Source organism: Xiphophorus hellerii, chromosome 11, assembly GCF_003331165.1.
Source record: "Xiphophorus hellerii strain 12219 chromosome 11, Xiphophorus_hellerii-4.1, whole genome shotgun sequence".
NCBI lineage: Eukaryota > Metazoa > Chordata > Actinopteri > Cyprinodontiformes > Poeciliidae > Xiphophorus > Xiphophorus hellerii.
Genome location: NC_045682.1, coordinates 14172869 through 14187499, shown reverse-complemented (window position 1 = coordinate 14187499; position 14631 = coordinate 14172869). Strand labels below are relative to the sequence as shown.

Here is a 14631-nt window from a genome sequence, read left to right as displayed (position 1 = left end):
TAACTACATGGAAGTAGCAAACAATGGACATTGTTCTGTACAATAAATGACCTTTTTATAAGTCAAACTAAAGATCGGCATGATAACTCTCTACTGAACGCACATAAGACCAACGCCTTTCAAGTATAACAACCAGTAGCCTAAAATATAGGATTTTAGCCGCTACAGCTCCCTTTGTATAAGTTGATCATTTAGATAAACGTAAAGTTTGAACATGTTCACCTTTTGTAAAGTAAAGCAGGAAAAGAAAAGAGATATATAAAAAACATGTTCAAATCTGAAATAGGCTTCCTGATGTATTCAGTTTATTCCCAATTTAAATACAGCTGTTCTGCTAAAAGGTTTGTTGTAACAGAAGGCAGTATGGCCGTGGCAACAGATGAGAAATAATGTATGGTAGAAATAAAAATGGAAAAATCTACAGTACTTCAAGTTAGTATAAATTAACACATTTACATTCTGCCTTTCCTTTCTGCCTTTACCAGATTTGGTCTCGGCCTGGTTATTTGTAGTCAGGTTTTGCAGAACATTTGGTAACAAACCATGATTCGACTTGATTTGATTCAGGTGTGTTGATCCTGGGAAAGAACGAAAGCAGGCAGGAATGCAACCTTAGAGCTCTGACTTTGGAAACCGAAGAGATGACATTGCAGGAGTTTATAAAAGCACATGCAATCTTTAGATTTTGGAAAAATCCTGAGCCCCATTCAGCTGACTCTTTTAGTGCGATGCTTCATGACAGAGAAGAAACTACATGTTTGTCTGAACTGCAGGTGGGATAGCGACTGCTCTACAGAAGAACCGCGCTTCAAAAAACACAAATTTCTCTTTTAACTCTTAAGGAAAGTCAGAACAATCCTTACCCTCTATGATCTCAGGTTCTCTTTTCACACCCATCCCCCATCTCTGCTCCTCTATCAATACACAGAGGTCATATAAATTACGTCTGATCTTCACTTCCAGCTACAATAAACAGCATGTCGCTGCCGTCCATCAGCTGTGTTCAGTCGATACAGTTGGTTAGGATACGGACGTCATCGCTGCTGCAGCCAGAGCTCTGCTTTCAAACAAAAGAACGCGACCAAGCAGTTACCGCAGGGCAAATGGGTATTTTCTGCTGAACTGGCTCCCGCCTCGGAGCGGCGGTTACAGTGAGGAGGTGGGGAGGATGAGATTTATATGGACATTCAGGGGTCAGCTGAGAGCACGGGGAGAATAATTGTCAGCAATTGTTTGATTACTGTAAACTTCAGCTGGACGAATTGCAGAAGCGGTCCTGTTATGTCATCGATAAACAAGTTTCTGCGGTACATCTGAGATCGCATTATGCAGATAGCAGTCATACCTGCAGCGAACTCGACTCTGAATGATCTCACTTGGAAAGTTTCCGACTGTTTTATCGATCCTGTGCTACCGGATCACCACACACGTCTTTGCAAACTGGCCCACTTTAAACTATGTGCAGGAAAGTCTTAATACCAAGCACTTCCTTAGTTGATGTTTGCCACTGCATCGTTATCCTTGTAGTTGTGAGCGGAGGACTGAGTAAAACATAATTTATCATTGGCCATCTGGAGCTCAGAATGACATTTAGTATGCATGTAGCGTTCTAATTTTATTTTTTAAAGAGCTGCGATAAATAGGGGGTCCTTTTCCACTCGGTAGGCAAAAACCTGCTTCTAGCAGTTCAACATCATGTTGGCATTTATTATTTTGCTGGCAGTTTGGCCATTAGAGCGTTTGCAAAACTATGAAAGGAAATTAGAGTCCAGAATAACCAAGATTGGAGAAAATTACTGAATAGCAATTAGCTTTATATTTATCAGCATAATTGTAATCTGAATCATAACATCTAAAAGGGGATTTTCCTGCTTTTAGTGTGTTTACCACATGCATCATTTATGTCAGTGAATACTTGCAAACGTGTCCATACTTCTTGAGGTTTTCTTCACACTTTGTCACTTTCCAAGCATGAATATCAGCCTCTGGCATTGGGACTAACACAAAGAAGTGCATTATTATGAATTGGATGATGACCTGTCTGCTGCATTCTGTGTTTTTCAAGATTCATTGATGTCCAATAACAACAGAATGTTTCGTTTTATTAAATTACACACAAGTGATAGTTGTTTGCCAACTATGAAAATTCTTAAGAAAAAATGTTGCAATGGATTTAATTAAAGGGTATCAGAGCAACAGGGACTGGAGAAAAATGCACCAAGCACTTTATTAAATCTTTTTTACAGAAAATATTTAAATATTGTGTCTTTTCCCTTCCACTTTGCAAAGGTGTGCTACTTTGTGTAGGTCTATTACATAAAATCCCATCAAAATACAATAAATCTTGTGGCTGTAAAGTAAAAAAAAAAGTGAAACAGTTCAGGGGGGGTTGAATACTTTCGTAAGGCGCTCCTGTTTTTCCTCCAACTATGTCGATTTAAGTGTTTATTTTCCAAATTTGAAGCAGTAGTTTCCAGTTATAAAATGAGACACTGATCTAAATGAGAGAGACTCTGGGCACTAAGCACATCATAAAGTTAGCTTTTTTTGGTTTCACTAGAATTTGGCTGTAAAATAATGCACATATTGTTGAAACAAACACCTGATTGTCTGCTGATGGAAAGCAGTAAAACTTAATGTACATGGTAATGGAGATCAATAGACCTGCAGGAGAGAGCAGCAGCACTGCAGCACTGCTCCTCGTCACAGACTTGTGCAGACTCTCGGTTATTGTTTATGTGTCCAGCTGTTTTTGACCAAGGAAAGCCCACTCCACTCCGAGGGTTTTCACCTTTCTGAAACTCAGAAATCACTCAGGCAGATCTTACAGGACTATGTGATGCGCTCCTGGATGTGAGCCAAAAAGAAAAGAAGAAAAAAAAAAAGCAGCGGACTTAAATCATTCGCCTCCAAGGTTGAAAGCAACAAAACACTTAACTGCTTTTCTCCGACCGTCCCCTGAGCTGCAATTCATCATCTCAGCCTGTGCGGTTCCTTTGTGTCCAGCAGGCTCAAATTTTACACCCTGATGACCGCACAGCGCTCTGACCACCGGCCGGCTCTTTTTCAATTAGCAGCTTTCGGTTTGATCATTATCACCCAGCGGCGTGTCTGTCTCAGTTTAGTTTGACAAAATGACCTGCGTTAACTCATCTGTATGTTCTAGGGCTGACCACTAATGTTTTCCAAACCTCTCATATTTATGATGTTTTTTGGGACCAGAGGAGTCGCAGTGTTAATGAGTTCACAGAACACAAATACCACTATTTATTCACATGCATTCATTCTGAACTGACCTACAGCCCATTCACTGACACCATCTCGAAAAGATGAAAGACACCAAAACAAAAAAACTATTAGTGCCATAGTTTATGGCAACACCTTGTTGCTAATAAGTTGTACACCCTATTTTTTCCAGTAGATCAGCCGCTATATGTTTCCTACTCCATCTTTTTGTGCTAGAGCACACAGATAGAGAGAGAAATCTTTGACTTGCACCATCTCCCTCTATCATCCTCTGTCAGGCTCTCTCCTCTCCAGCTCGCCCTGCTGGTTTCTGCAGGATGTAGATCTGAAGGATCAGATGGCCGAACGAGCAATGCTGAACGCTTTCTCATCTTTGTAACTCCTTACCACCGTATGCACTGCGTATAGTAAGGTTTAAATTAGTAATTTTGTGCAGCATGCTGATTAAAGCACATCAACTTCACTGTAGTGATATGACCTCATGTCATATTTCTCTTGTTGAAGAATGGCTGACAGAAGTAGGCCACGTCTTTATCAAACAGGAAGTCATGTAAATAAAATTCCCTAAATATTATAATCAATCTAAAAAAGTAAAAATGTACATTCAGTTATATTATATATATATATACATATATATATATATAAAATATAACCTTTCTGCCCACTAAATAATTGCACACAAAGTGAGTGTTTTTTTAGTAATTTGTCCAATAAGCAAATGCATTGTGGCAATAAAAATATTTTTTTTAGCTTAAGACTTTCTGTACCTCATTACCAAGGAAGCCTATAATTGTCTATCTGCTTTACTTTACATGTATTTTATTACATTTATCTTCAGAAAGAGAAATCTGCAGTATTTAAATGCCTAACTACTAACACTACCTTGATGTTAGCTATAATGTTTAAGTTCCTGTTTGTTTTGTAATATGATTGTTCTTCACAGCTGTTTCTTATGAGATCAGCACAGCTGTCCTCAATCAATAATCATCCTCTCCAGTATTTCTACTTCCTGGTGTTCGATGCGTTTTATCTCCTTTGTTTCCTGTTCGTCCATCTTGAGCTGCTGTGCTGCCTGAGGTTTGACTAGTTTCTCTTTCCTTTAATTGCTGTTCAATTTTCAAAGTCTCTGAAAACTAGAACCTGCCTGCTTTTGAGTCTGTCATCTATACACGGCACAGTAGAGACAAAAAAAAGAGCACAAGTCGCTCTGACTTTAGCAATTACGGGGAGGCAAACAAGGATCCTGACTGCGATCTGCCACCTTTGTCCACCAGATGGTGCTAACGAGCAGCAACAAGCAGCTTAGTGTCAAGGATGAAAACGCAGCAAAGACGATCTGATCGTTTTCACATGTGCATCATTTTGGAGAAGGATTGGCGAAAACAAAGTAAACTTTCAACATGAGGGCTTTAAGGATAGAAAGTGAAACAAAATGTTCAAAACCCAATGTCACATAAAGGTTATTGGTTTGAACTGTGGTGGGGGGAAATGTTGGTGTGGTTTAGAATATTTTTGCTTTCACTTCAGATTCACCCTCCTACATGCTGAATTTCCCATCTGTCTGTCTGCTATACATTTGCACAGGGTTGACATTTATTATTTTAAAATGTATTTTATTAACATGGACCACCACAAAGAACAATTTCAAGAAGTGTAAACATGCAATCTACCCCCATGAATCTTTGCATTGTAAAAAAGGCCTTTGCTGCAATTTCAGCTGCACATCATCTTGTTTCTAACAGCCTTGCACATCTACAGAATGGCTTTAAAGAAAAATTTCATACACAAGGCTACAAGATATGTAAAAGTATGTGCAGGCTAGTTTTCCGCCACACACTATTTTGTACGTAGCTCACACTTCTTCCACATGTTTTCGGTGGCCCCTACAGGGTAAGAGGCTAACTAAACAGCAAATTTGTGCCTTTCTTCTTGCCACTCTCAAATTTGAGAAGAGACCGATTGATAATCTAGTTTAGCTGGATTCTCTTGGGGTTAGCTGCAGCTCCTCCAGAGCTGCCACTGGCCTCTTGGCCGCCTCCGTTGTAATCCTAACCCAGGCAGCTCTCTGTGGTCACACGCTTTCCACTTTCAGATGTTGAATTGAAAAGTTCTCTGCAAGATCTTGAAGTTACCCGAGTGAAAGTCAAACCTAATGCCAAGGCGAACTGGCTGTGAACTTGTCATCAAATGCAGAAAGAATAAAACGTGATTCTAAATCACAACCTGTCTGTTGGTTAGGCAGCATTTGTGTCCTGTATGGGTTTTAACGGATCAGGTTTCTTGGAGTGTAATCACATCAGAAACAATCCCATGTCTTTATGCAGAAGCCCCGACAGGTTCACACTTGCTGCTGCCATCAAGAGGTGAAAAGGCTGGAATGCACCAGAGGGGGAAACATCTCTGCTTGTTTGTTTCATTACCCGTTTCTCTTGTTCGTCCTGAAGGGGGAGGTTTCCGTTTCACAGCCGCCGGTTCTCTGTTTTTGTTTCAGACGAGCTTTTTAAGAACCACAAACACCACCGGCTTCAATTAAAGCAGTGCATAATCTCCCACATGTGCTTCATCGCTCTTTAATTACAGCAACTCCCTTCTCTCTGCTCCTTAAGCTTCACCCGTCTGGAGGATGTTATCGCCCCTGCCTTGCCTCCCCTCCTCTGCTTAATCCCATCTTGTTCTCCTGTGGTCGAGTGGGAAATTTGGAGAATTCTTTTCAGCGACCACACCACGCTCTCAAGTCACATGTTCTGCTTTTAATCCCCCTCCTTCCTCTCCTTTTCCTAAATAAGGAATTTAAATTTTAGTGAGGAAACAAAGTTGGAGCCCCATGGGCGGGTCATGGAGTGAAATGAGAGGGTCTGAAGGCGTAACGGTTTGCTCTCTCTCTTTCTCTTTTGTCACAGACGGGAGGTGTTTGCTGTACTTGTGCTGGCAGCACACTTTGCACCGAGCCGTGGAGGGAACAGGAAAACACAGCAGCACAAGGCCAAGTTAATTTCTATCCACCTGAAAGCTACAACCCAACGTGAGTAAAATCACTTAGTTTTCCTTTTCAATCTGAGGTTTCTGAGATCTTTCTGGTAGTTTGAATTCCTTTTTGTTTGCTGTGGATTATTCCAGACAGGGAGAATGAGAAGAGTTCAATACTTCAAGCACCGCACCCTCTTTCTTGCTCTCTTTCCTTACTGTTTAATTATGCACAGGCTTGGAGAAAATGTTCATGTATTCCTTCAGATTCAACCACTTCAAGTGGAAATTGTCTATTTTAGACATCTTTTGCTTCACAAACTGAAACGCGAGAGTCTAATTCAGGAAGTAAATGCAGAACATTGTCCATCATGTGCCTCATGTCAAGCAGGAGGTGTGTGTGTTTTTTTTTTTTTTCTTTTAGAGTGTTTGTGTGTGAGTATGTGAGAAAGGTCAGGTCTGGCAGAGATTAAACAAAAGCTGATATCGGCTCCTTTACTTGGATCTGTTATGTGATCTTGTCAAACTCAACAAGTTGTGAAACGCTTCATTTAACAGAAGATCGCAAGTTTTGATACGAGAGTGTGGGAGCGCTGGTGCAAATGAAAGCACAGATGGCGTTGCAGGGTCTTCTGAGTTTCAGGTATAAAGAAGTATCTTTAGGCAAACGTTGGTGGAAATGTGTTTAACACTAGGAACAAATGTATGAATTTGTCATTTTATTCGATAGAAAAGCAGGTGAGATTTAACTTTTGATAATGACTTGATACAGACCTGTTGAATATTGATTAACTATAGAGAACTCATAACACGTGATTTGAAACCATAACTGTAAACTGTTATGGTTTCAAAACCAGTTTAAAGAAATAAATTTGCGCCACTTCTACATTTTGACTTACTAACAGTGATACGGGAGAGGATTAGTGCCACAAAAAACAATCTGGATTCTGATTGTCTGTCATAATCCAAATAATCAAACATTCTTGGGTGTGTCACTTATATTATCATGTAAAAATAATCACATAACTATTTCTTTTGTTATAGGATTTGTAAAAGTGCACTTTACCCACACTGAAAGCTTGTCCCTTTGAGTTTACAGACTAGATTAACTTGGTGCATGAACAAGTCTGGGATTCGTCAGAATCTTCATCATAATCCTCTTCTGTACAATATGTCTAAGTTTTCAGATTGTTTTTTTGGGGGGGGATGTAATCAACATAGAGTAATGGTGTAGCCCCTCTCCCACCTGTTGCTGAGTACAGCTGCCTAAAAGACTTCTTCCCCTTTATAAGAATGAAAGTTTAGCTATTTCCACTCATGAAACAAAAACTAAAAGAGCTCTCTTAAATGTACTTCAGCAGAAAGTCTGACTAGTTTATCTAACTTCTTACACTAAAAGTGTAATGGATAACAAGAAACTCAACATGTTGTGGGTTTTAAATTTATATAAGCTCTGAACAACCTTCTCTCCAAGATATTACATCTGTAATGTTGTTTTGACAGGAGTTTGACACTTTTGGTGCTTTCTAAAAAAAACACAAAAATTCTTGTACATTTTTCTTTTAGCACTTAATGCTGAAACTATAAAATTGCCCTAAATTTGCTTCTTCCTCGTCTACACATTTTGTTTGATCACGCTTTAAGATAAAGCCACGCTGAAACGTCTCCAAGTCCCCCAGTCTGACACTTAAACACACAATTGGCTTGGAAACGATGCCATTTGCTCAAAAAGTGTCGGGTAATCTGAGAGTTTATATTGACTTTGTCATCCTCGATTTCTCACTGAGAATAAGTCCTGATGTTTGCAGCTGCAGCTTGTTAACCCGGGCATGCCAGAACATCCCTGATGAAACTCCTCCGATTGAGAAACACACTTTAGATGTTTTTGGGATTTTTTTTTTTTTTTTTACACTTGTTGTTGCAACAAACTAGTGGGATAATTTAGAGGACAGGAAGAGATCCATCTGGTGTGTAACCACCGAAACCAGAAAAAAAAAAAAAAAATGGAGACGATGTGCAAGTTTCTTCAGCTGTTTCTGTGAGGATGATTCGTCAAGTTATCATCACTTATTGTGCAAGTCTGACGAGTGTCTTGTGTTGCAAAATAGGTGTGTCTTTCTGCACCAGCGAACCTAATATGTCTCATGGATCAAATTTAAACCAATCCTCCTGCAAAAACTCACATGCACATACTTGCATTGATATTTACTTACAAAACACACCACTTTTTTGTGTGTGGACTACTTAAAAATACCCAGGAAGACTTTCCCATCACTTCTAAACATCTGCATAATGTTATCTGGAGTCATGGAAAACCAGAAATTACAGGATTTTGGCATCTTTGACCCGCTTCTGCACAGGCCGAGTATTGTTACAATTTAGCAGGCTCTGAATGCAGTGTTTGTCATTTTGAAGCCGGTTCCCATAGTGACAACCGTAGTGTTTTGTTTAGACCCCTCCGTACACATAGCTACTTTTGTCAGGAAGGGGGGGAAGGAAGTGACACCAGAGTGAGCAAACAGGATGCAGGGAGCAGGGCGGTTCGACAGGAAGTTCAAACAGCATTAATAACTGAGATAGGCCAGCCACAATTACTCGCAGAGAGCAACCGGGTTGTAATCCGCAAGGCATCCATCACTTTAATTTTCTCGTGTTTGTTGGATAATTACACTGCCATGGCCTGGATAATGAAAACACCACCACTCATTGTTTTGGACATGATTTACAGTCGAAAGTTAAATGTGTTTTGCATTGTAGAAAAGGACACAGACTGTATTCCTATAAAGTTTCCAGAGAGTTCATTGTCCCTCATTGTTCCCTTTTTATTGAGAGAGCAACTGGTTTTATCTTTATAGTTTAATATACTCAAGACAGTCCAGTGAAAGTGGCTTTCAAAAACGCACGGACGCTTTCGGTGCATTCTGACTACAAACTGCATTATGTAAAACTAATTTATCTTAAAAAAAATCTAAATTCTCAAGCTGTTTAAACCTGACAGTGTGAATTACAGTCAGAGTCCTGTCTTAGTCAAACAAAATAGTACAAATTCAGAGTCGATGAACAATGTGCTTATGAGTAATTTTTGTATATTGCTACATAGTTTCAATTGGATTTAGATCTGGACTTTGACTGGGCCATTCCAACGATGGTGCTGTTTATTTGGGACACTGCTGGACAGTGAACCAATCTCTAGTTTCCTATAAGACTTCTTACAGGATCAAACCATCCACAGTTTTCCTGAAAGTGCTAAGCTAAAACATCCCACAGCATGATGCAACCACCACCATGTCCCACCAAGAAGATGGTGTGTTTAGTGATTTGCAGTGTTAATTTATAAAACACTCCATGTTTTATATGCATACTATACGGCTTATTGCAAACCTTTAACAGATTTTCTAATGTTTTCAAATATTTTTAAAAATGTATATTAAAGCTTAAGGTGCAGACATTCCAAAATGGGGGGAAAAAGTTAGAACAAAATACTTCTGCAAGGTACTATATATCTGAAAGAAACTCATCTGATAAAGACTACAAAAGAAAGTTATGTAATCCCAAATAGCATAGAAATCTTGGCTCAATCTTGGGTTTTGGGTGTGCACAGTGCAAACATTCGGTTGCAAATGCTGCAATAACATGGACACACCATCCTGCGCAGATGTAAGGTTAATGAACTACCAGCTTATCTACAGTAACTCTCTCATTGACACCCAACAGGACCAATATGGCAAACAGGGGTCCAGCGTACGGCCTGAGCCGCGAGGTTCAGAGCAAGATTGACAAGAAGTACGACCCGGAACTGGAGGAGAGGCTGGTGAAGTGGATTATTGCCCAGTGTGGCCCTGGTGTTAAAGAGCCCGAGAAAGACAAGGCTGGCTTCCAAAAGTGGCTCAAGGATGGATGTGTGAGTGTTTGGTCTGCAGGAATGTAATTATCTAAATAGGACTTAGTAAATCACACTGGTGGCAGTGTTGATGAGAGGTATCTGTTTCCTTCTGTGTTTAGGTACTGTGTGAGCTCATCAACAGCCTGCATGGAGCCAACAAACCCATTAAGGCCATTAAAACCTCCGGTATGGCCTTCAAGCAGATGGAGCAAATCTCCATGTTCCTTAAAGCCGCAGAAAGCTACGGAGTCATCAAAACGGACATGTTCCAGACTGTAGATCTTTATGAAAGTAAGAAAATAAGCAGACGCCTACTGCAGTGTTTTAGCAGAATTATTATCGTCTGAATTAAGAGGCTAATGTTCAGGTCTATTTCTTCCTCTTGAATGTGTTCAAATGGGACTGTTGCATATTTGCAGGCAAAGACCTGGCTGCTGTCCAGAGGACCCTGCTGTCCCTGGGTAGTTTGGCTGTCACCAAGAATGATGGGAATTACAAAGGAGATCCTAACTGGTTCCCCAAGTGAGTTTAACACTTTTATTATCCTTGTGACTAAATCCAGACAAAAGAAAAGCCTGAGGTGCTGAAAATTGGGCTTGTATGTGTGCAGGAAGTCGCAGGAAAACAAGAGAGATTTTTCAGAGGACCAGCTGAACGAAGGCAGAAACGTCATCGGCCTGCAGATGGGCACAAATCGAGGAGCGTCTCAAGCTGGTATGACGGGCTACGGACTGCCGAGGCAGATCATCAACAACCCCTGAAGCAGGGCAGGTCTTATGCGGCCCTCAGAGGTCCTACGAGGAGGGACAGAGAAGCTATGACTCTGACTTTGGCCGTGAGGAGAAAACTGACCTTACTGGTCAAGAAAAACTGGACCAAATTAGGAGCCAAAGAGAACCTGAGCACATATTACATTGAGACCTTAAGCTAATTTCTAAAGCTTGGTACATTGTAGATTTATAGCTACCCCTCTGCCTGTCTCTTGTCAATTACATTTTTTAAATCGATTATGTTTCATTCACGACCCGAGAAGGAGTATGTTAAATTTCTGAAATCGGGTTTCTGTGGGAAAGTTATGGACAAATCTCGTCTTGCCTGTAATGGGTAATGCTCTTCATCTGATTAGTTTCCATGGAGGCTAATGCTAACTGCTAGTCAGAGTGGGCCCAATATTAATGGAGAGCTGCCATCTTAAAGTGGCTCCAATCTCAAATCTGCTTCCATGTGAATGCTGTTTTGCAACTCTTCAAACTACAATCAAATTTGCATTAGATTAATTTACACAGAAGTTGTTTTTTATTATCATTATTTACAATGAGTTAGTGGTCTGTTACAATAACAGATGTATCCTGTCATTTACAAAATTATCGTTGTGTAATAAGTATAACTTGATCTAAAGTTTAGGTGGTTGTAAAATTGCTTGACCACTGTGCGTTTCACATGGCAACGTTTTTAGAACCATAAGCTTCTATGTAAATCGAGTCTAATGCAAGCATGATGGTGGTTTAAAGGTTTCTAAAATAGCTTTTGCATTACCTGCCGAGACTGGAGTTATTTGAAGATGGCATCAATCCTCTTAGATTTTGGCCCGATCTGGATTAACCCACTGAGAAATGGGAGAAATACTTCCTACTGGTAAGACATTGATGGCTCATAACCTCTCCACAAAAAACCGAATGCAAACATTTACGGTTGATTTATTTTTCAGAAAACATGTCAAGCAACAATCAATTCTCTGTTCTCCTCTCTGATGTTTCACTATTGTAACCAGGATACAACTCTTTTTAAAAAGACAATAAAACTTCACCGGGTGGTGCATTCAAGGACATGCCAATGTCTGAGTAATAAGTTTGCAATGGAGGAATCTACAGTTTGAGTTATTTATTACACCATGTTACCATCTGTGTACTTCCAGCTGCAAGTGTTGACTTTCTGGCAGTGATATCAGGTTATTTTTGGATGTCTCTGAACAGTTGTGAAAGTACTTTGAGATGAAACAAAGGTCATCATATTACAACTCGGCATGGAGAGAAATATCAGCAAGGGAGCAAACAAAGTAAATTGCAGGATATGTGACCAATTACTTTCCCAGGAGCAATTTTGAGTCTGTGCTGGAAGGTGGCTGAAGATTTTTTTTAAAAAGTGATCAGTGACACCCCTTACTTTTTCTATTTTGTTCCAATAAGTGCTAAAATCCAATTTACACATTTTCTCTAGACAAAAAGCTCTACACAACAAAGCCCGTGATGCCTTTGTGAAAGCATATTTTCAGATGGATATTTTTGAGTTATTAAATTTTAAAAATGGGAACAAGAGTGTTCACATTCTTTACTGGTTAGAAACTGAGCACAGATGTCAGGTTTCCACTGATCATGCTTCCAATTCTTTACTTGATTTGAATCTTTGTGGTTAATTCAGCTGATTGAACACATTTATCTACGTAGGGTTTCACAGCTGAACATGCACATCAGAGCAGAAACTCAAGAAATGGAGAAAAGGAAATTGCAGTCCTCCAAAAGCAGATCATGTGAAGTAAGGTCTCCATTATTTAGCAATGGAAGACTTTATGAAATACAAAGACATGCACTTCCTGTCACCCGGTAAAAACCAGTCTCTTGTATACGTTTTGCTTCATACAAAGGGTCTGAACTCTCGCCTATTGAGAATTGCTGTCGTTGCTGTTTGTCCACTTTGACACAAAGTTTATCAGAAATTGCGTGGATTGTAAACAAACATCCTCCAGACCTAAATCTATCTCCATAAAGATCTAAAAATGGCTGCCAACAGCTGGCCATCCAACCCAACTGACCTAAAGCAGATCTGTGGAGAAGAATAATGGCTGCAAAATTGCAAAGCATGCTTCCACAAATTACGTAATGAGTGTAAATATCTTTGAAACACTTAGTGATTTTTTTAGCAATGAGAAACGTACATCTAAGTATTAGCTTTGACTCATTACATGGTACCGTAGATCTTTAACACATCATTGCACCTGAAATTAGAGTTCATACGTTTCTGCAAGCAAGCCTAATTTCTAAATATGCTTCTTTAAAATGTGTTTTTAGTCACAAAGCTATAAGGAAAAAGTAAATGTGGGTTAGTTCTTATGATACAATCTTCTCTGGCTGATAGACTGTGGAGTACCTGATCAAGTCTTAGCAACGAATGAAGCAATGAGTCCGTGACAACCACCGCTTTAAACTTGAACCGGATCTCTACTACAGATCAGCCGATGTGATGAGATCTGACAAAAAGAAAACAACATCCCCAAAAGCCAGGAGAAGAGAGCAAGCAGGAGGGTGTTATGATGGATTTTGCCTGATTGGTTGAAACAAGATGAAAAAGCAGAGGGGGATTCAGAGGAGGAATACTAATTCTCCTGCCAAGGTTCTGTTTACACTGTTTTCACTTTTAGATCTGTTCAAGCAAAGTTCAGCCTGAACCGGCTCAGCGAAGGGACAAAGACGAACGAAAAACTGTGAGGAAAGCAGGAAAAAAAAGGACAAAGCAACATTTGATAAGAAAAGATATTCTAAAGCAACATAAAGTGTTACTTCAGAAATAGAAACATCCAGATGGACTCAGGGGAGAGCATGGGGGTTGAGGTCAGACATGGGATAGGTTAAGACAAAGAAGGATTTCAGAAAGCAGAGGCGATTTACAGAAAAAGCAGTTACTGTTGCATGGAGAGGGTTAAAAAAAGATGCACCTTCCTGACCCCCACACTGAACAGGATACAATGTGAGCACCTACACACAAAGGAATAATAAGTCCATGCACTTCCTTGGGTGACACATTCCTTTCATCATTTCTTCCTTCTGCAGCAGAATCCACAGCTGTGGTAAATCAACTGTAGACTCAAACGTTATATTACTCAATGGGTGTTTACAATGCATGAAGAAGGCCAAAAGGGAGAAAAATCTGACAGAAGCCACCTGAAAACCTGAAACCACATACACAGAATAAGGCAGCACTATTTTACAGTGCAATGTAAGATAGGCTATTCGTGCTCCTTTAATTTGCATGCATTTTCATCCAGCAAACTCCACTGAGGTTTTGTGGGCTGTGGGGGGAGACATGAGTATCGGGGCAGAACCCCTACATGCACAGGAACATCTTTTCACACTAAAAATAGAGATAAACCGCAAAATAGTTAAAGGCAGTTCTAAATACAAATGCAAGACACAGTGTTTATATTTTTATTTGCACAGTATATCACTAACCTTGAATCATTATCCTTCTACGTTACAATAAACTGCTGCTTTGTGTCGCATAAAAACCAAGGCAAAACTTGTTACAGTTTGTGGTGCAACATTGACACAATACATAAAAGATGTGAACGGGTTGGAACTGTTCTGTAAAATCTCACCAAAACTTGGCAGTGTTGTTTATTTTTGATGTAAGCTCCCACAAAACAGGTTTTGACAGAGTCTGCCGTGTGCTGAACAGGCGCCTCTCGCCAAATCACTGCTGAACTGAAGCACCGGTTCCACCACGACCCCACAAAGATAAGTAGGTACAAATGGATGTTTTAGAGT

General features: G+C 39.9%; 1 protein-coding gene across 1 annotated transcript; it reads left to right on the top strand.

Moving 5' to 3' along the window:
- The first annotated feature begins 6101 nt into the window (after positions 1-6101).
- Positions 6102-11921, top strand: LOC116727987 (transgelin-like). The gene is made up of 5 exons (XM_032575701.1): positions 6102-6268; positions 9925-10111; positions 10213-10384; positions 10513-10615; positions 10704-11921. The coding sequence occupies exons 2-5, from the start codon at positions 9932-9934 to the stop codon at positions 10852-10854; spliced, it is 606 nt and encodes a 201-aa protein (XP_032431592.1). The 5' UTR covers positions 6102-6268; positions 9925-9931; the 3' UTR covers positions 10855-11921.
- The last annotated feature ends 2710 nt before the right edge of the window (positions 11922-14631 follow it).

Coding starts and splice junctions, on each gene's coding strand:
- LOC116727987 (XM_032575701.1), top strand. CDS start 9,932: ATGGCAAACAGGGGTCCAGCGTACGGCCTGAGCCGCGAGGTTCAGAGC. Junction 10,112..10,212: donor AGTGGCTCAAGGATGGATGT/GTGAGTGTTTGG, acceptor TTCTGTGTTTAG/GTACTGTGTGAGCTCATCAA. Junction 10,385..10,512: donor GACTGTAGATCTTTATGAAA/GTAAGAAAATAA, acceptor GCATATTTGCAG/GCAAAGACCTGGCTGCTGTC.